Genomic DNA, 20,645 nt, shown 5'->3' with positions numbered 1-20,645 from the left:
GCATCGTATGACGGGCAGTTGCTGCTACTACTGCTGCTGCTGCTGAGCAAAAGCAAGTACAGTCGCCTCTTAAGAAGATGAAAGAAGTGAGAGGCCTTAAAAGGGCCTCGCGCTGCCTTCAGGGGTTTCTGCTGCTGCTGCTGCTCTGCAGCACCAGCTGGCTGTCTGTCTTGGCAGACCTGCCGATTCATGCGACTATTAGGGACGTCAAAGGGAAATGGTGAGATGCGCGAACAAAGAAATATATAATGACTCATTTAAGTGTATATCTGAACACAGAATCAGACTCTTAGCATGCAACAATAGAAGGACGGTTGCTGCTGCTGCAGCAGGCTGCAGCAGCAGCTGTACATACACTGCAGCAGTGGAGGTTACGCCATAGGATGTTGTCTTGTATTTTCCTTTCCAGTTAAATTTCATGAACATTATATTATCTGCCGATTCAATGCTTGCTGCTGCCGTTTTATTTGTTTGATCTAAACCGCTGTAAGCTTGCTTTCTCTTCTTTTGTTCGTGTGTGCTATCTTCGTGCGTCTGTACTCACTCTAAAGAGATATGCTGCATGCATACTACTGGTGCTGCTACTGCTGCATGCATGCTGCTACATATTCCTCTTACTTCTCCGGTGCGGTTCTTTTTGCTGTTATAAATGGCTGCTCAGCTGTCTGTACACCTGAGGTGTATTGGGTCTTAATTTTTTGTGTGTTTGCATTGGTACATTGTAAACGCCTGCTGTATCCAACGGCAACATCTTTTGTTTTGATTGATTTCTTTTTGTCTGTTTGATTATACGATATGCTGCTGCCTTATTCGTTCGTTTTCTTCTGATTTGTTTATTTTTTGCCTCGTATATGTAATACGTTCTGCTGTTTTACTTCCTTTATCTGTATTTGCTTGGTTTGTTTGTTTGCTAGTGTAATATTTTGCTGCTTTCTTCTTCTATCATATTATTATATCATTCGATTGTTGTCTCCTATTGAATTCTCTTGACCTTTCGCTGCTGCTTTACTCGCTCAACAATTATTTCGTTTTGTTTATTTTTTCTTCTGTTTCTTTAGGAGATTTATGATGACTCCTCCTACTTCAGGTGTAATTCAATCCTGCGGCTCGGGGACTCCAAATCGAAATACAGAAAATCTGCGAGAGGAGATCGCTGATCCACAAAAATATTTAGATAAACATGGAGGTAAAACTGCATTTGCTGCTGGTGGCTGTTGCTTGCTGCTGCTGCATTTTGTTTGTTGCTGCTGGTTTTCGCTTGCTGCTGCTGTCTTTTGTTTGCTGCTGCTGTCTCTTGTGTGCTGTCGCTTTGACTCGCGTTGTTAGACAATTTTCTCGCGTTGATCTTGTTTATCTGTTTATTTGTTTGTTTATTTGTGTGCTTGTTTGTCTATTTGTTTGTTTGCTTGGTTGTTTGAATTTCTTTTTCTGGTTTTTGCTTGGGTGTATGCTGCGGTTTTCGTGTTCATAGTTGTGCACTGCATTGATGTATTATTATTTACTTTACTGTGTAATTATATTTTTAAATTGATTATATGATCTGTTTTTTAATTCTAATTTGTTCATTTGTATTTGTATTAATTTATTTTGCTTTGTTTCGGCTTGCTGCTTGTAGAAATAATAATCCCTGCGGTGTTGCTCACTATTGTTTATTGCACTTGTTTGTCTTGTTTTCAGGTGTATCGACAGTTATTGAGGTGGAGCTAACGGATGAAACGATGCCTTTTACTTCTTTCTTCGATTCTGCAGCTAATCCACATCGACATAGCTGGCAGAGTTTAGTAGTAAAAGACAGTAACAACAATTTGGGGGGGACTTGGACGATGGTCTACGATGAAGGTAAAGTAAACAAAAGCCTTCAAAACGCATGCATGCATGCATGCATGCAGAGGGGTTGAAGGATAGGGGTTTAGGGTTTGGTGCTTGCTGCTCACTCTTCTGCAGAGTGTAGGCTGTGCGATGCTTACGGTTGATTAGGGTTTAGGGTTTAGGGTTTAAGGTTGATTAATGCTTAGGGTATAGGGTTTAGGGTTTAGTGCATGTGTGGGGTGTACGTACACCAGGGTATGAGGTCTCTTTAAGGGACAGGACGCACTTATTCGGACTTATGAAATATTCAAAAAATGAGGAATGCCCAGCAGCAGCAGACGGCGACTTAGAGGATTCAAACGGCCGCACCGCCTGCTACACCACTGACTCCACCAAGACCCAACTGGGTAGGAAAATAACGTTTCTTTCACAGATATATGAATAATAAATAATAATGAGTGTATATATATATGTAGTTATCCATAAGCATATGTGCAGAAATATACGTACACGTATATACTTTGTATATACTTTGTATATGCAAGTGTAGGCGTATATTATATATGAACAGATGTAGAAAGGCCTATTATTTGAATGCTTGAGTTGGGTTGGGTTTTGTTTGATGTTGTGTTGCGGTGTATTGACAGGTTGGTATTCATCGATTGGTGTGGACGGCTCGGTATTATCGGGTTGTTTTTATGGTGAGAAGCGGCTAGAAGGCGAAGATAAAGGAAATGAAGCTCTTCCTTCTTCTTTTGTCTACGTGCGGGGCACTGCGAGTTCAGAAGGAAATGCAAACAAAGAAGCAGCAGCAACAACAGCAGCAGCAAATGCAGCAGCAGGAGTAGGAACAACCCCAAGAGAAAGTGCAGCATTCGACTACTTTCTTAGTGAAGACTTTGTTAATGCACATAATTCAGACGAACACAAGAGTTGGATAGCTTCAGCCAATTCTTCTTTTATTCAACAACACCGAAGTATACTGCCATCTCTCATCAAATACTTCGGACATTCAAAAGTAAATTCCACTGGTGAGGAAATACAAACACGCAAAATTAAAAACCTGAGGTGTATGTGCACACCTCAACTTGCATCGGTTTCCTTTCTTTTTCTTCTTTCATGTTTCGTTTCATTTCATTTCATTCAGCATTTTAACTTCAGTCCTTTGAATAAAGAATTTTTTTATTTAATTATCTATCTATTTATTTTACTTTATTTTGTTTATTCATACATTTATTTAATTATTTATTTGTTTGTTTATTTATTTGCAGACGGGACTGAGGCTTTTCCTTCATTCTTGCAAGGAGCCAGCGGGTCTTCTAACTCCACTTCATCTACAGCTCAGCTGTATGCGTGCCCATGCAAGGAAGGTAATAATAATAATAATAATAGTAATAATAATTAATAATAATAATAATAATAATATAATAATAATAATATAATTTAAATAGCAACAGTGAATAAACGCAAACAAATAAACCGTTTCTAAGAAAACAAATACACAAGCATGCAGCTTTCGTTAGTGAGTTGGGCTTCACCTACTTTCTCTGTCTCCGTAAATAGACTTCCTTTTATTCATTCCTCTTTATTCCTTTCAATATTTGCAGGCGAAGTGCCCGAGGACACTCGCAGACACGTTCCAGAGAAGGCTACCCAGCCGGTGTTGTCTCCCCAAAGTTTAGTGCAAACAGCAGCAAAAACTGTAGAAATCAAGGCCCACGAACAGGAGCAGGTGCTGCAGCAGCAGCATGTGCAGCAGCAGCAGGTGGAGCAGCAACAGGTGGAGCAACAGCAGGTGCAACAGCAGCAGGTGCAGCAGGCGCAGCAGCAGCAGGTGCAGCAGGCGCAGCAGCAGCAGGTGCAGCAGCAGCAGCAGGTGCAGCAGCAGCAGCAGGTGCAGCAGCAGCAGCAGGTGCAGCAGCAGCAGGTACAGCAGCAGCCGGTGCAGCAGCAGCAGCCGGTGCAGCAGCAGCAAGAGGATTTTGAGTTGCCTGCTGCTTTCGCTTGGCCCAATCCTTTCACCGATCCTTCCTTCAGTGAGGCACCCACAAACCAGGGGGGGTGCGGCAGCTGCTACGCGATCTCGGCTCTGTATGCGCTGCAGCAGCGGTTTGCAATAGCTGCAGCAAAGGCGATCGACCGCAGCAACAGCAGCAGCAGCAGTGAAAATGCGCAGGAGCAGCAGGGTGTATCTCCGTCATTGCTGCAGCAGGTGCAGCAGCTGCAGAAAACTGCTGTGCCTAAGCTGTCTCCGCAGTTTATTCTTTCTTGTTCTTTCTATAACCAAGGCTGTAATGGAGGCCTTCCGTACTTAGTGGGAAAGCAAGCGAAGGAAACAGGTTAGTTAGTTAGTTTGTTTGTTTGTCTGTATGTTTGTTTATATATTTGTTTATATGTTTCACTCTAAACCTAAGTTGAAGCTAGGCAGAGAGTGCTTCAATGACGCCGTAGAAGAACATGAAAAATGGTATTAAAAAAGGAATCAAATAATATTAAAGAAAATAATATTGAAGAAAAAGAAAGTAGTTTAAAAAGAAGAGGAAAATAAGTTGGGTCTCCTACACCGCAATGCAATAAACAAAAACAGCGACAAACAAACACTCAAACAAACACAGATGAAAAGCGTGAAGACGAAGATGAATAACATAATGGAAGAAGGAGAAATGCAAACACCAACAACAAAAACAAAAGAAAGAGACGAACAGACAGACAGACAGAGACAGACAGTGGATGAGGAAGAAGGGGCCACCCAGCGTTTGTTGTTGTGTCTCTGCTTCTCCCTCTACTTGCTGCTGCTGCTGCTGCTGCGTCTACCGCAGCAGCAGCAGCTGCTGCTGCCGCTGCAGCATTGCATGCATTGTTCTTGTTTATTGTTTGTGTTTGTATGTTTTGTTTGTAGGGGTGCTGGGCGAAGAATGCATGCCGTACGTTGGTATGGATACCTTGACTTGCCCCGTGCTGCAGCCAACCAGCAGCAGCAGCAGCAGCAGCAGCAGCAGCAGCAGCAGCACAGATAGTTTTGTTTCTTTCCTTGCAGCAGACAATGGGAGTGGATCCTGCCACGGGCCGGAGCAGCGATGGTGCGCTCTCTCTTATTAAATTTATTTATTTTATTTAAATCTAATTTTGTTTTATTTTGTTTTGTTTCAATTTATCAAGAGTTTATTTATTTTATTATTTTCAGGCTCTCTCTTCCATTTGTTTGTTTTATTTCCCGGTTATGTTTGCTTATATGATGATGTTTGTTTGTTTGTTTTTCTGTTTGTTTGTCTGCCTGCTTGTTTGTTTGTTTTATTTTTCTTTTTGTGTTTTATTTGTGTTTATTTCTTTTGTGTTTTGTTGCACTTCCCTTTGCTTTCACTGTTTTTTATTTTCTTTGTTGTTCGTATGAATTGCAGCTGCGTGCATTTGTGGTAGTAAATTTCTTTGAAGAACAATATAACCTAATATTAATTTTATGATAAAAATACTAATAGTGTGCCTTTATGCATTATGAATTATGTATTATATATTATATTGTATATTATATATATTATATATTTTATATATTATATATTATATATTATATATTATATATTATTTTATATATTATTTTATGTATTATATACTATATACTATATATATGTGTGTTTCTTCTGTTTTAGGTTTGCAAAGAGCTACGGCTACGTGGGCGGCTGTTATGAATGCAGCCACTGCTCTGGAGAGGAGCAGATAATGCGAGAGATAATGTCGAATGGTCCGGTGGCGGCTGCATTCGATGCTCCAGCTTCATTATTTACCTATGTTTCGGGTGTATTCACTGCACCTGCCTATACACCCCACGCCCGTGTGTGCGACAGCCCTTCTGCTACAGACAGCCGCCGAAGCAGTTTAGGAGGCTGGGAATACACCAATCATGCGGTTACAATTGTAGGGTGGGGAGAGACAGATGCAGCAGCAGCAACAACAGCAACGCCAGCAGCAGCAGGAGATTCAGGTAAATTGAAATATTGGATAGTGCGCAATACGTGGGGTTCAAGCTGGGGTAAAGGCGGATACTTTTTGCTTATTAGAGGCGTTAATGCAGGGGGTATTGAATCTCAGGCTTCGTTTATTGATCCAGACCTTACGAGAGGGAAAGGAAAGCAATTATTCGACAGCCTTCTTGCTGCACATTCAAACAAATAAACGGAAGTAGTTTACATTCTGTTGTCCCTTTGTCGTGTATCCAAGCGCAACTCAACGCACTTCAAGGAGCTGCAACAGGTAGAAATCCACCGCCACCAGCGATGAAACATTGACACCCGGAATAGCTAGCCGGAATAGCTAGCGAGCTAGCTTGCTAGCTAGCTTACTTGCTTGCTGGCTAACTGGCTGGGGAGGTGGTATAGCTTGCTGACCAGCTAGCTGGCTAGCTAGCTAGATGGCTAGCTAGCTGGGTAGTAGCGAAGGCTACAGCTAGCTATATCTAGCTAGCTACCTAGCTACCCGGTTACCTAGGTAGCTAGCTAGCTAGCTGGCTAGCTAGCTAGCTAGTGCGTTGAGGGTTAGGTTAGAATGGTTTTGTGTGGCGTTGATTCCACCGGCGAGTGAAGTCGGCGGCCGCCGTCATTTGAAGGAGAGCGGCGGAGAGTTGCGAACTGCAGTTTAAACAACAATAAAAAGAATAATAAAAAGAATTAAAAGAATAATCATAGAATAGTAAAAGAACGTAATAATAATTATTATAGTTATAAGTAATAACAACAAAGATTTTAGTTACAACCTTTAAAAAAAAGAATTATTTCGATAGTCGTACTTCGAAATATAAAATTATAATTCAAATTAATTTTAATATTTGTAATAATACAAACAGGCGGCAATAACTACTACTAAAAAAAATATATCGGGATGATGGTTATTCATATTCTTAAGATAGACTAACAACAACTAAATAAATAACATTTATTATTATTACTATTAATATTACTTTTCTTTCTCCCCCTTATATAAACTATCCTTTCTCTGCTACCGGACGACTCCACACCAAAAACAAGCAAAAAGCAAACGACAAATAAAAAACAAACAAAACAAAACAAACAAACAAAACAAACCAAATCACCAAATAACAGAAATAATTTCTTCGTCGTGAAGTTGGAGTTGGTGCGCCGGCTATAAATGTATATGTTTACTCGTTATATGCAATTCTACAACCATATATACACATCTACTATACAATTATATATATATATATAATATACATAATATATATAGTACATATATGGTGTATATATATGTGCTTAAACGTATAATGCTTGAATTAAGCGCCTACATATATATATATATATATATATATATATATATTGGTATACGCATTCGCTCTCTATATAGAAGTAATATCTATATATACAAGTATATGTAAATATATGTGAATAACATATTAAAGAAGTTGAAAAAGACAAGTGTTTGGGGAGAGAAAGAGAGACAATATCTCTCTTTGTTTTTCTTCGCCATCTCTCCCCCTACAAATGCTGCAACTGTTGCGTTGCTAGACAAAATAAAATGCCTCATCAAAGAACAATAAACCCTAAACCCTAAACCCTAAACCATTTGAGGGTTTAGACCCCCCTTCCTTTTCACCTCCATTCCCCAAAAGAAACTAGCAGCAGCAGCGACAGCAGCAGCCGCTACTGGTGCTGCTGCTACTGGTGCTGGCGCTGCCGGTGCTGTTGCTGCTGCTGCTGCTGCTGCTGAACGTGGCTTCCGTCACCTCTTGCTTCGCGTAGCTGCAGCAAAACGCAGCAGCAGACAATCGTCTTCATGTATACACCGCAACTCCAAACAAAAAAACACAAACAAAAAGTAAACAATAGAGCAGTAAGTAGAAAACAAACAAAACACAAAAAACAAACAAGAGAGGACGCAGCGAATATAACGATAAGCGAAGACACACAAAAAGCAAACCAACGATGAAGTAAAGCAAATAAACACAAACAAACAAACAAACAGAGACATATGAACAAAGAAATGAGCATATACATATAAACAAACACACAACAAACTAAACAAACACATTTAAGCACGCAAACAAATATAAAAAAATCTGAAAACAAATGGAGTAAAAAGCAAACAAAGAAATAAATAAATATGCATATAGACAAAAAGATAAACAAACAGAGAAACAAACATATTAAACAAAGAAAAGAATTGTTGCAGCCGTACCCGCCTGATTGACGGCAGCACTTAGCTGCGCTGCTGCTGCTGCTGCTGCTGCTGCTGAACTCGAAGCAGCAGCCGCAGCAGCACCTGCAGCGCAAGCGAAGACAACGCATGCACACAGAAAGCAATGACCAATACATACAAAAGCAGCAACAACAATAACAATCACAGTAATAGTAATAATAATAATAATAATGCAGCAAACGAGAAGGAAGTTGGGGTGTATCACTTACTACTAGCAGCTGCTGCTGCATGCGTTTTGCTGTAAGCAGAGGCACTCGGAACAGCAGCTGGTGCTGCTGCTGCTGCAGCAGCAGCATATGAATCCTTCACCTCTCGCTGCTTCTCCCGCCGTTGCCGTCGCCTATCCTGGCGTTTGGCTGTACATACAGCAGAAAATAAATAAAGAAGACAACTTAAAGAAGAAAAGAACAGCTGAAGATATTTCTTTGTTTTATTACAAACAACGAAGAAACGCAGGACGAACACAAATATAAAATCACTCAGCTTGGATATAAAAGCGTAAAGTTTATAAATAAATAAATATGTATATATATATCCAAATATATATATATATATATATATTTGTGTATATACAATTCTCTTCTCGCCAACATAAAAATTTCTTTTTCTTATACCCACAACACACATGTATCTAATGCACATAATGCATGCAATACAGCTACACACAAACAGAAATAGATATATATATTTTATATACTTAAATATATTTAAATATATTTCTTTACTCACCAACATAAAGATAAAAAGGCGTTTCTTTTTCTCCTTCGACTTCAAACGGAGGACCGACGGCGGCCTCTGCCGAGCCCGGAGGAAAGTTTGAGGAGTATGGGTTAATACCGAAGAGTTTCATAATTTTCTGTAGATCAAAAAGAAGTTAAGTAAATAAATCTAACTAATTAATTTATTTAGTTATTATAATACAGCAAAGCAAATGCACCTAATGCACGCAATGAAATGCAATATACTGCTAACAGAAAAACAAACAAAGATATAAAAATTAAAGAGAGTGAAACAAAAAATAAATAAACTAACAAACGAATAAAAAATAAACAAATAAGCAGAAACAATTAAATAAACAAAACAAACAGACAAACAAACAAACAAACAAACCCAACACCCACGGCGAGAAAAAAGAAGCAAGAAGAACGAGAAAAAGAAAAGGATAGAGAAAAAGAAGAAGAAAAATAACAACAATAACAACAATAATAATAATAATAAAAGAAAATAAGAGAAGAAGAATAATAAGATTTACTTCTAAGAGGTACGGGTTTTTAAAGTCTAACGAAGTGTTGATGTTGGCGTTCACAGTAATTCCGCGTCTCTTCAAATTTTGCAGACGAGTTATGGTTGCCTGCATACAAACAAACAATAAATAAATAAATTCTAATTAATAAACAGGTATTATAATAATTATTATAATAAGCAACAATTATACAGACAAACAACAATAAATAAACAAATACTAATTAATAAACAGGTTTTATGATAATTATTATTATAATAAACAACAATTATACAGACAAACAACAATAAATAAGCAAATACTAATTAATAAACAGGTATTATGATAATAATTATTATAATGAAGACTAATAATAATAATTATACACACAAACTACTATCCATCTATTATGGAGGCAATGTAATAATAATACTGAGACAAACAACAATTAATAAAGAAAGATTAATTAATATGAAGCTAATAGAATAATAATTATAATAATAATTATCATAATTATTTCTCTCAACAGCAAAACATACCAACAATTCGGGAGGCGGCGGGCCCTTAGGCAGCCGCTCTACGAAGCTGGCGACCTGCAGCAACACAAAAAGAAATAAAAGAAGCAAAATAAATAATTAAGACAAATGTTTTATTCTTCTTTTATTAAGTACGAACAAACAAAACGGAAAAATGAAACTGCTGCTGCCGCTAGGCAGCAACAAACAAACGCAAACATAACACAACCCTCACCCTGGGTAGCTCACGATAAATATATAAATAAATATAGATAAGCATATATATATAATGCATACATATATATGCATATATATATGTATATATTATATATTTATACATGAAACCATGTATACACATGACGCACTTGCATAAATAGCCAGATATGGGACTTATGGATATAATCATACAAATAGCACGGCTATATATATATGTATATATATACGTATATATATATATTATATATATACGTATATAAATATTATATATATATGTATATATACGGGAGCTGGGGTGTGCATACACCCCATGTCTCAGCGACGGACAGAAACTTCTGCTGGATTTCCTTTGAACCCCTTTTTACTTTATTTTTTCGTTGGGGTATACAAACAGCTGTTGATTGCGTTTGTGCAGGGAAGGCGTGCATGCATGCAGCAGCATCTACGGTGTATACGCACCTCTGCATCTCCCTCTGCAGCAGCTTCTGAGTCTGTTGCGTCTGTCTCGTTGTCTGCTTCCCTTTGTTGCAAAGTATCTGCAGGAGAAGAGCTCCTAAAGGCGCCCTTGCTGCTGTCAGAGAGAGAAGCAGCAGCAGCAGTAGCAGGTGCAGCTCCACCTGCTACTGTTGGTGTGTCTCTTCCTTTGCTGCTCCTACCTGCGGGAGAAGAAGGGGTTGTCTGCAGTGTATACTCTGCTGCGCGCGAAGCTGCTGTTGCTGCTGCTGATGATGATAATGAGCCTGGTGCTGCTGCTGCTGATGCTGCTGCAGAGGCAGCAGTGGAGTTTAAAGAAGTATTTGTTGACTCCCACTCAGAAAGAGAATTCTCTGCATTACCTGGAGAAGAATCCGGCGGATGCTGTTGCTGCTGATTGTCTACCGCACAGCTGCTGCTGCTTGCCGCTGCGCCACTACTGCTGCTGCTGCTGTTGCTGCTGCTGCTGCTGCTGCTGCTGTCGGTGAGGGAGTTGGGGGGCACGGAAGAGGGGTCTGAGTTGTCGCCGTCTGCCTCCTCGTCAGAGTAGAAGCCGTAGTCGACGAGACTCATGCTCGGCTAAGCTGTAAAAGGAGCATTTCTTTCTCTTTAGGAAGGAAGGGGAGAGAGCAAAAGAGAAGCAGAAACTTGTGGAGCGGTAGAGGCGGGGGAAGCGGCTTGTTGAGGAGGAAACAGCCGATGAGAAGAGAAAAAGAAGTTAAGTTGCAAATAAAGGTAAATTACAAAGAAATAGATCAAAAATAAAACAAAATATCTACGCAAAGTGCATGCATGCATGCATAACGAGTACGCAGGCGCTCTCAGCAGTAGCACTGGCGGAACGAGGAGAGGAAGGGAAGAGCTGTCGATACACCGCAAGACAAGCATTCATTTGAAGTATTTGTTTTGTTTTTAATGATTTCAATGTATTTTAAATGATTAAAAATACATTACCTTAAACAATTATGCAAAAGTAGTGGGAACGGCTTCTGCCAGCAGAGGCAGAGGCGGCAGCAATGAGGTGTACATACACCTCAAGATCGCGTGCAGTGTGCAGAGGGTAAGACAGGTCAAAGAGATTCATTTGAGTTGTAATAAGGGCAATTTAATATACAAAAGCATTTTTAAAAACATTATTTTTTCCTTATTAGAGGCTTTCAGAGCAGCATACATAGCTACAGCAGCATGCAAGACTTAGATACCCTGTTTCTGCTTGTGTACACTTGCGCAGGGGGAGAGGAGGAGAAGTAGGGAATAAAATGTTTTGTTTCTGGATAAATTTGTTGAAAAGAAGTAAATCTGGTTTGATTTTCTAGTATTTATTGCGGTGTATGTACAGATACACTGCAATATATACACGTATTCCGTACCTACTTAGACATATTAGTTTGATGCCCTGTACATGCAGCTCTCGTGGGGGTAAAATAGTATAGTAGTCTGCCGCCTCCCCACGGCGATTGATGTTCTGGGTCTTTCTGTTCGAGTTTCTTCATTTGTTTTGTTTATATTCCTTTTTCGGGTGTATTGTCAACAGTTAGGGGCTTGCATCTATTGTTTTTCTTTCTTCTTTCCCCTTTAAAAAGGCAAGAACCACACAAACAACTGAAGGCAGCAACAGCCGCTGCAGCCTCGGAGCCTCCCTCCTGCCGTTCTCTGCAATCGGTGTACAGCGGCTGTCCCCTTTGTTTCTTTTCTTCTCGTTATCTTTGTTTCTTTTTAATTGCAGCAAACAATCAAACAACTGACGCCCCATTAGAGCAGCCTCACCTCCCCTGCCCGTGCTGCGCTTCTTCAGGTGTATGTACACTCTGGGGCCTGCTTCCCCTTCTGGCTGCATTTGTGTCTTCTCCTTCATATTTTCACTTACTAGGCCTCTTCCTTTGAACATTTAATCTTTTTATTTGTTTCTTTACTTCGTCTTTGTCTTATTTCTTCTTCTTTTCCCTCCCTCTCTCACCCCCATGCAGAACATAGACATCAGCCAAAGGATTTGCAAACACCTCTGCCGCTCTGACGCCGCAGCACAGGGCCTGCAGGAGATGCACTTAAGCTCTTTTGCGGATGCTGCTGCTGCTCCTGCTGCTGGATTAGCAGCAGACAGCAGCGTGCAGCATGACTGCAGCGCCGCAGCAGCAACAACAGCTGCAGCGGCAGAAACAACAACAACAGCAGCAGCAGCAGCAACAGGCGCTGCTCTTTCTGACGTTGAAACAGCAGCCGACAATTCCTCCGTCTGTTTGTTCCCTTCGGAGGCTGCAGAGGCTCGCATGTCAGGCGCAGCAGCAACCCCCAAAGCAGCAGCAGCAGCAGCAGCAAGCGCAGCAGCAGCTGCAGCAGGAGCAGCAGCGTCAGCAGCAGGAACAGGAGCAGGGAGAGAAGGTTGTGAGGGTTTAGTAGGAGATGATTTGTTTGTTTCTACTTCAAGTTGTGTAGCGAAGTTAGGGCTGAGTGCTAGCCCTTCTTCATTCTTGCTTCAAGCAGCTGTATGTACACCTCAGCTATGCGCGCTGCTGGGGGTGCCTAAGGGGGCCCCACAAGATTTTCTAAAGGCAGTTTTCTTCTGGTTATTCCCCAACCTGTTGGTTGTTGCTGCATTTCTATTAACTCTTACAGCTTGTCTTCTCTTTGACGCCACTGTGCAGGTAGACCTCTGTCTGCTTGCTGTGCTGCTGCTAGGCTGGTTGTCTCTTGCTGCTGTAGCTAGAACTAGAGAGAATGCTTGCAGCTCCTACGATCATAAACAGCAGCAGCAGCACCAGCAGCAGCAGCAGCAACAGCAGCAGCAGCAGCAGCAGCGGCTGCAGAGGAGTCACTCACTGCAACTGGAGATCATCAAAAGACATGAGGCTGCCGCAACCACAACTGCAGGCGCCGAGCAGCAGCAGCAGCAGCAGCAGCAGAAACAGCAGCAGCAGGAAGTGCCTGCAGCAGAGTTGACTATGACACAGGAAGACTCCTCGACGGAAGACAGCACGGAGGAGGAAGCGGAAGAGAGCCAGCAGCAACTGCTGCAGCTGCTGCAGCAAACGACGCACGAGGAAGAACCTTCCTCAGCTGCAGCAGCTGCTGCTGAGGAGGCTGCCATAGAGAGTGCACCGCCTCTGTCCTCGCCGCCCTCCCCCGCCGCAGCACCAGAGGAGTCAGCAGCAGCAGCTGCTGCTGCTGCAGCAGCAGCAGGAGGGGATCTGCTGCTTCCGTTTGGACACGAGGAAGGAGAAGAGTCGGGAGAAGAGCAAGAAAGAAGTATCTGCGGCTTAGAACAGACGCAAGACAAATGTGCTGCAGCAGAAGAAGAAGGTTTGCTGCTGCACAGCAAGAGCTGGGAAGTAGTCCCTGTGGTGTCTGCTGCTCCGCTAGGCAGCGCAACACCCAGCACCAGCAGCAGCAGCAGTAGTAGCAGCAGCAACAGCAGCAGCAACAGCAACAGCAATACACCGATGTGGCTGGGAGGCGGAGTCTTCGGTGATTTCTCTGCTACTTCGGCGCTGCCTGTTGACTTGTCTTTCTGTTCAACGCAGAGTCTTGCTGCTGCTGCTTCTGCCGCTGTCTCTGCTGCTGGTGTTGCTACTCACCCGGAAGCAGCAGCAGTAGCAGCAGCAGACAACACTGCAGATGCTGCCACTCTTATAAACCCTCAGGGGCTGCTTCCACTTTCGCTGCTGCAGCAGGAGGTCTGCAGCAGCACCCGACAGTTTTCTTCCTTCTCCCTCACCCCACAGCAGCAGCAGCAACAGCAGCAGCAGCAGCAGCTTTTGCTGCAGCAGCAGCAGGATGTATTTAACAACTCGTTGCTACTTCAGCTGCAAACATTGGAGGAAGCAACAGACTTGCATGCCTTTGACGCTGCAGCTAGCTACCAGCAGCAGCAGCATCAGCAGCAGTTGCTGCACGACCAGCAGCAGCAGCTGTTGCACGAGCAGCAGCAGCAGTTGCTGCATGAGCAGGAGCCGCAGCAGTTGCTGCTTCAGAAGCAGTTGCTTCAGAAGCAGCTGCAGCAGCTGCTGCAGCAGCAGGAACAGCAGCAGCAACAGCAGCAGCAGCAGCAGCAAAAGGAGCGTTTGCTATCTGCACCGCAGCAAGGAGGAAGCGGAATGGGAGGTCGCGTTTGTTCTAATGCCTTATCTCACGGCTGTCTCCCTTCATCTTCAGCAGCAGTAGCAGCAGCAGCAACAGCAACAACAGCAGCAGCAGCAACTACAGCAGCAGGAACAGCAGCGGGAGCAGCAGGAGCAGCAGCAGGAAGCCGAAGAGGAGGGCGTCGATCTCGTGGCTGCTGCGTGGCGGGTGCTGCAGCAGCAAAAGAAGCAAAGGGTGACGGCCGCGCTGCTTTACAGTATTATATGAGTTTAGTAAAAGAATGTTTGAAGAAGAAAGATGCAAAAGCAGCAGTGAAGATCCTTGAGACTGTCGAAAGAGATGGTGTCGTTAAGCCGGACACACAGCTCCTCAACTATGTGCTCTTCGCCTGCGTCGGCAGCAACGAGCTGGGGCTTGCAAGTAAGGCCCCATTTACCGCTTACCTACCTAGCTAGCTAGCTAGCTGCCTAACTACCTAGCTAGCTAGCTAGCTACATAGTTACTTAGCTACCAAGCTAGGCGGAGACCCAGCTAGCTACCTGGCTAGCTACTTAGCTAGCTAGCTAGGTAGATAGAGACCCAGCTAGGCAACTAGCTAGCTCGACATCTAGAGACCTAAGAGGCTATCAAGCAAACTGGCTAACTAGCTAGCTAGGTACTTAATTAATTAAGGTCTGGAAGCTAGCGAAGTTAGGAAAGTAAAAGGCTAGGTATTTGGTTTGTTGCTGCTGCATTTGTATTTAATGCTTTTATATTTGTTTTGTGGTGTATGTACTGCAGAGGGTTTATTTGCATACATTGAAGAAGCAGGCGCAGCAGACTTAGTTACGTACAACACAATGTTAAAAGGTTTTTCTGCGAGAGGCGATTTGAAAGAAGCAGAGAAAATTCTCGAAGTAATTAAAAGAAGAAAACTGCAACCTGATGAGGTGTCTTTTAACCTCCTAGTTAATGCAGCAGTTGGTGCAGGCAATACAGAGCGCGCTTGGTTCTATGTAGAAGAAATACAAAGAGCTAAGATGACGGTAATTTATTTATTTATTTATCTATCTATCTATTTATCTATTTCTTATTTGTTCTCTTGTGCTCTGTTTGCATCTTCTTTTTATTCTGTTTAGTACAAGTGTATCCATTAAAATAAAGAAATAGCCTGTTATATATAATATATATTAATATATATTTTAGTAATACATATATATCTATATATATAAACATACATGTGCATATTAATATATATATATATATTTCTGTTTTATGCTGTCTCTGTACTATTTGTTTGCTGAGTTGTTATTTTTTTACTCGTTTGTTCTTTGTTTTTGTTTGTATCTACCTTGTGTTTTGTTTGTCGTTTACCTTGACGGCTTCATTCAATCATGTTGTGTATAATTAGTTAATTAGTTTTTTATTTAATGTATTTAATTTATTGTTATTTATTTATTTGTTTTATTTGCGTTGTACAGCCTGATAAGTTTACTGTAAGCTCGTTAGTTAAAAGTTTACAGCCAGGCCAAGACCCCAAACTTATACGCCGCACTTTGCGCTTGATGGATGGAGTAAGTGTTTTAAATAAATTAAATTATTTAATGTAAATAAATTAAAGTATTTAATTGAATGTATTTAAATTAAATTTATTAATGCATTCAAATTAACTTTAATTATCTAATTAACACCGAAGGATTATTATAATTAATTATATTTGTATTGTTTTAAAGTAATTGTTTATTGTTATTGTTAAAGATAAAGTTGTTATGATGATTGTCCCCCTTAATATTTTACCGTAGTCGTTTATTTCTTTAACAGTTTATAGTTTTAAAACTCTTTGTTATAGTTGTTTACGATAAAAATTGCATACAATACTGTTTAATCAAATATATATATATATATATATATATATGTATATGTTTATATATATCTTGCTGTCTTTGCAGGTGGATGCATGCGAAGACCTTATTCTTCTTTCAACATGCATTGATGCTGCTTTAAGATTAAATGATTTAACTCGTCTTCGGCGTCTTCTTCTAAATTTTGAGCAGTCTCCGCTTACTCCGAATGCACACGCCTACGGTACTCTTATTAAAGCCTATGGAAGGCTGGGAAATGTAAATAAGGTGCGGCTTTAGAGAGATATATTTTCAATGTTTAATAGTAATATCGTTGTTAATATTCATTTAATATTGTATTAATTTGTTCCCTGATTTTGGAGTAAGTTAAAGATGAATATATTATTTAAAATTGGCATACAGCAAAGAGAAAGAAAATCTTAGGAAGACAACTTCTTACCCTTTCTAAGACATTTAATTAGTATTACTAATCAATATTATGGATGTTGTTATCATTATTAATTAGCAAATTAATTATTATTTATTTATTTCTACTTTACTCTGCAGGTCTGGGCTCTATGGGGAGATCTCCACAGCCGCAAGAACATCGAACCGACTAACTACACCTACGGCTGTATGCTTGAAATACTCCTTGTAAGTAAACAAACAAATAAATAATTTGTTTATATATTTATTTGCTTGTTTAGTTTATTTATTCGTATAATTTGTTTTGTTTAGTTTCGTCGTTTGTTTATTTTTTTGAATTTGCTTTCATGCGTCTCTCGGTCAGCTCTTGTTGTTTTACTTTTTTAAAAAAACTTTCTATCTGTTTTGTTCCTTTATATATTTTCTTGTTTGTCTTTTCTCCTGCGTAATATTCTTTTCTCCTTTTAAAGGCTTGGCTTTTCTCCAAGCAAGAATGTTCTTCTCTGTTGCTGCTGCTGCTGCTGCAGGCGCATAGCCTGTTAGATGAAGCGGAGAGTTTATTTCGTTTTATGATGGAGCGACAGCTGGCGGACTCTGTGCATTTTTCAATATTAATTAAAGGGCTTTCAAAATTTCAGAGTAAAGGCGTTGATATTGCATTAGAAGCGTACAAGACCCTGCACCAAGCAGCAGCAGCTGCTGCAGCAGCAGGAGCAGCAACATCAGCAGCAGCAGGATCTGCTGCTGCAGCAGCAGGCTCAGCTGACAGGAAAACTAAACAGAACTTTATTAATACAATATCTTTAAATGCGTTACTTCATCTTTGCGTTGTAAACGGAAGAACAGAAGACGCATTGCTCTTATTCAATGATGTATGCACATCAAGAGCGGTCCTTCCAGACCTGGTAAGGCGCTTATAACAAAATATAAATAGAAATGGAAATAGAAATAAATTAAATATGAATGTTAAGTATAAATATAAATGTGTATATCAGAACTATATAAATACTAATTGAAGTTAAAAGGTTTAGGTATAAGTTCAGAACAAAATGAATGTACAGATGCCGGGGGAAACGACTTAGAGACAAGATAACGATAAAGGAGATTATTTTTAATTTATTATTTATAACTTTATTTTATTTTTGTTTGTTCATGTTGTTTGTTTTCTCGGAGGTCTTTCGAAGGGCTTTTGTTTTTTTTTGAATTGTTGCGATTAGAATCTCCTTATGATTTTGATATCGATGCATTTTGTTTTTTATTTATTCTTTTATTTGTTTTTTCTTTTGTTTGTTTCTTCAGATATCATTCAGTACTGTTATAAAGGGGTTATGCTGCTGCAGCGGAGAGGCACCTTTGCTTCGTGCGCTGTCTTTGTTGAAGACAATGCAGAAAGAATACAATATAAAACCAGATGCAATTGTCTTTAATACTCTAATCCAAGGAGCTGCAGCAAGGAAAAACCCAGAAATTGCTGAGCAACTCCTGGAAATGATGCAAACAGCAAACGTAGCGCCGAGCAGTTATACTCTCTGCCAGTGCGTTAAACTCTTTGGTAAGCCATTTTATATATTTTTATACTTTCTTTGTTCTCTTACTTCTGCTTCTTGTTTGTTTATTTAGTTGGTTATTTGTTTCTTCTCTTGCTTTGCCCTTTTACGTTTCGTTTATTAAGTAACAGAAAGTTACTTACGCTTTTTGTTTGTTCTTTTGTTTATTTGTTTTATTCATCCGTTTGCCTATTTCGTTTGTTTGTTTGTTCTTGTTGCTGGATTTGATGCATTTTGCTTGTTTATATTTTGTTTTTATTGATTTTCCCCTCTACGACTACTCATATAATTTGTGTATATCTTCTTTTTGTTTGTCTCTCCTTGTTTATTTTTGTTCTTTGCTGCGCTGTTTATATGCATATCTTCCTCCTTGTTGTTTGTTTTGTTTGTTTGTCTATTCTTTTATGTATTTGTATTTATTCTTTTTGTTTGTATATTTTCATACTTCTGTGTGTATTGGCGGCTTCAGGAATATTTACCTCCCTTTACTGCTCGTTGTTTGTGTTTTGTTTTTTTATGCTTGTTTATTTTTCTTTGGATTTTGTTTATATTTGTTTATTTCTGTTTATTTTTCTATTTATTTTTCTTTATTTGTATTTATTTTTGTTAATTTTTGTGTGGCGTTCAGGGCGTTGCAACAACTTACGACGGGCGCTGCAGCTGGCTGAGGAATTACCGCAGCGTTTTAATTTTCCTTTGGACAGCTATGCATACACCGCATTGGTAGCAGCTTGTCTTGCTAATGATGCTGCATTTGTTGCAGGGAAGCTCAGTTTAAAAGCAGCAGCAGAAGGCATTACCTTCCCCCAAGGAGTGCTCTTCCGCATTTTCGCTGCACTCAGTGCAGACCCTATACTTGCACAGCAGCAGCAGCAGCAGCAGCAGCAGCAAATGCAGCAGCATGAGGAATTCCACGCAGTCTACAAAGGCGTTTGGGATCTGCTGCGCCCTCAGAGTGGCGATGCTTCTGCTTCTGCATGCAGCAGAAAGAGAAAGAAGAAGGGAGGGAAGGGTTTTGCTGCGCTGGTAGGCATCAACAAACAAACCTTTAAACAGCAGCAACAGCAGCAACAGCAGCAACAGCAGCAGCAGCAGCAACAGCAGCAGCAGCAAATCAACGGCGGCAACGCGCTTCTTCCAGACTCGCAACAGCTCCTCAATCACCGATTTGCAGCTCCCCCAGGAGCAGCTACAGCAGCAGCAGCAGCAACAGTAAAGGCTGCAGCGGCTCAAAGCATGCAGCTGAAACAGCTGGCCCACGAATCCCTGCAGCAGCAGCAGCAGCAGCAAACGCTGCTGCAAACCTGCAGCCTGGGGAAGGGAGCCGCAGCTCAGGGCGGCTGTCGAGTGCGTGGCAATAGTCCTCACATGCATGCAGCAGCAGTAGCAGCAGCAGCAGGATCGTTGCATGCAAACAGCAGCAACGTGGGGCTGCCTTTGCTGTACGGGTGTGTCGGAGAGACACCGAGTGCAGCGGCACAAGGAGCAGCAGCAGCAACAGACGAAGACAATTTGTTGCTGTACTGCGGCAGGCCATAGTCAATATATGTATGTATAAATATATATAATGATATTATGTACATTTGATGTATATATTTGATGTATATAATGCATGTATGCATATATATTGTATATATGTATGTATGATATGTATATGTGTATGTATATATGGATATATTATATATATATGCATGCATATATATGTATAGTGTTTTCTTAACATGCAAACACTGAACAGAAAGCGGAGAGGCTAAATGAAAATGTCTCCGTTGCATCAGCGACTGCTTGTGGGTGTATTGCCTCAAGTGCATATGTTTCTGTCTAAAGAGAGAGAGAAGAAAAACATCCCAATAAAGAGCAAGCTGATGTGCTGCTGCTGCTGCTGCTGCTGGTTGTTATGGTTGTTGGTGTTCGTTGCAACGCGCAAGCAGCAGCAGCAGCAGCAGCAAGGACTGCTAATCAGGCTCTTTGGAAGAGCAGTTGATGTCTATTATATTGCTTTATTATTAATGTATTTGGTGTTATTTATTAAACAAACCCCTCCGCACAAACGTGTGCAGAGGAGATGGGGTTTTCTTCTGCTTATTAGGTAACAAGCTGTATACAAACGAAGACGCTGCAGAAGCAGCACGAAAAGGTGTTGTTGTTTTTGTTTATTTGTTTGTTTGCTTGGCCAAGCCCCATTTATCAACTTGTGCTGGAGCTGCTGCCAAGTGCATGCATGCATGAACCAACGCATGCATGCATGCATGCATGCATGCATGCAGTCCTTCTTGTGAAGGCGTTTAAATATCTACAGATGTTCAATGCAAACAAATTGCTGCATTTTAAGCAACTG

The 20,645-nt window shown here is 40.8% G+C and overlaps 3 protein-coding genes across 3 annotated transcripts; 2 read left to right on the top strand and 1 right to left on the bottom strand.

The window, feature by feature from the left end:
- Positions 1–1,068: 1,068 nt before the first annotated feature.
- Positions 1,069–5,976, top strand: EAH_00000990 (cathepsin C, putative; the record flags this gene model as incomplete). The annotated part of the gene is made up of 8 exons (XM_013396059.1): positions 1,069–1,186; positions 1,678–1,839; positions 2,064–2,216; positions 2,457–2,840; positions 3,081–3,179; positions 3,417–4,148; positions 4,709–4,889; positions 5,454–5,976. The coding sequence occupies 8 exons, from the start codon at positions 1,069–1,071 to the stop codon at positions 5,974–5,976; spliced, it is 2,352 nt and encodes a 783-aa protein (XP_013251513.1).
- Positions 5,977–8,211: 2,235 nt separating this feature from the next.
- On the bottom strand, positions 8,212–11,010 carry EAH_00000980 (HCNGP-like family protein, related, related; the record flags this gene model as incomplete). The annotated part of the gene is made up of 5 exons (XM_013396058.1): positions 8,212–8,366; positions 8,740–8,866; positions 9,263–9,361; positions 9,772–9,825; positions 10,423–11,010. The coding sequence occupies 5 exons, from the start codon at positions 11,008–11,010 to the stop codon at positions 8,212–8,214; spliced, it is 1,023 nt and encodes a 340-aa protein (XP_013251512.1).
- Positions 11,011–12,398: 1,388 nt separating this feature from the next.
- Positions 12,399–19,846, top strand: EAH_00000970 (PPR repeat-containing protein, putative; the record flags this gene model as incomplete). The annotated part of the gene is made up of 8 exons (XM_013396057.1): positions 12,399–14,934; positions 15,295–15,539; positions 15,975–16,067; positions 16,443–16,622; positions 16,902–16,988; positions 17,288–17,665; positions 18,060–18,312; positions 18,936–19,846. The coding sequence occupies 8 exons, from the start codon at positions 12,399–12,401 to the stop codon at positions 19,844–19,846; spliced, it is 4,683 nt and encodes a 1,560-aa protein (XP_013251511.1).
- Between the last annotated feature and the right edge of the window lie 799 nt (positions 19,847–20,645).

Source organism: Eimeria acervulina, genomic scaffold (assembly GCF_000499425.1).
Source record: "Eimeria acervulina Houghton genomic scaffold, Eah_scaff3, whole genome shotgun sequence".
Taxonomy (NCBI): domain Eukaryota; phylum Apicomplexa; class Conoidasida; order Eucoccidiorida; family Eimeriidae; genus Eimeria; species Eimeria acervulina.
The sequence above is the reverse complement of the archived record's forward strand: the minus strand, read 5'-3'. Positions and strand labels throughout refer to the sequence as shown.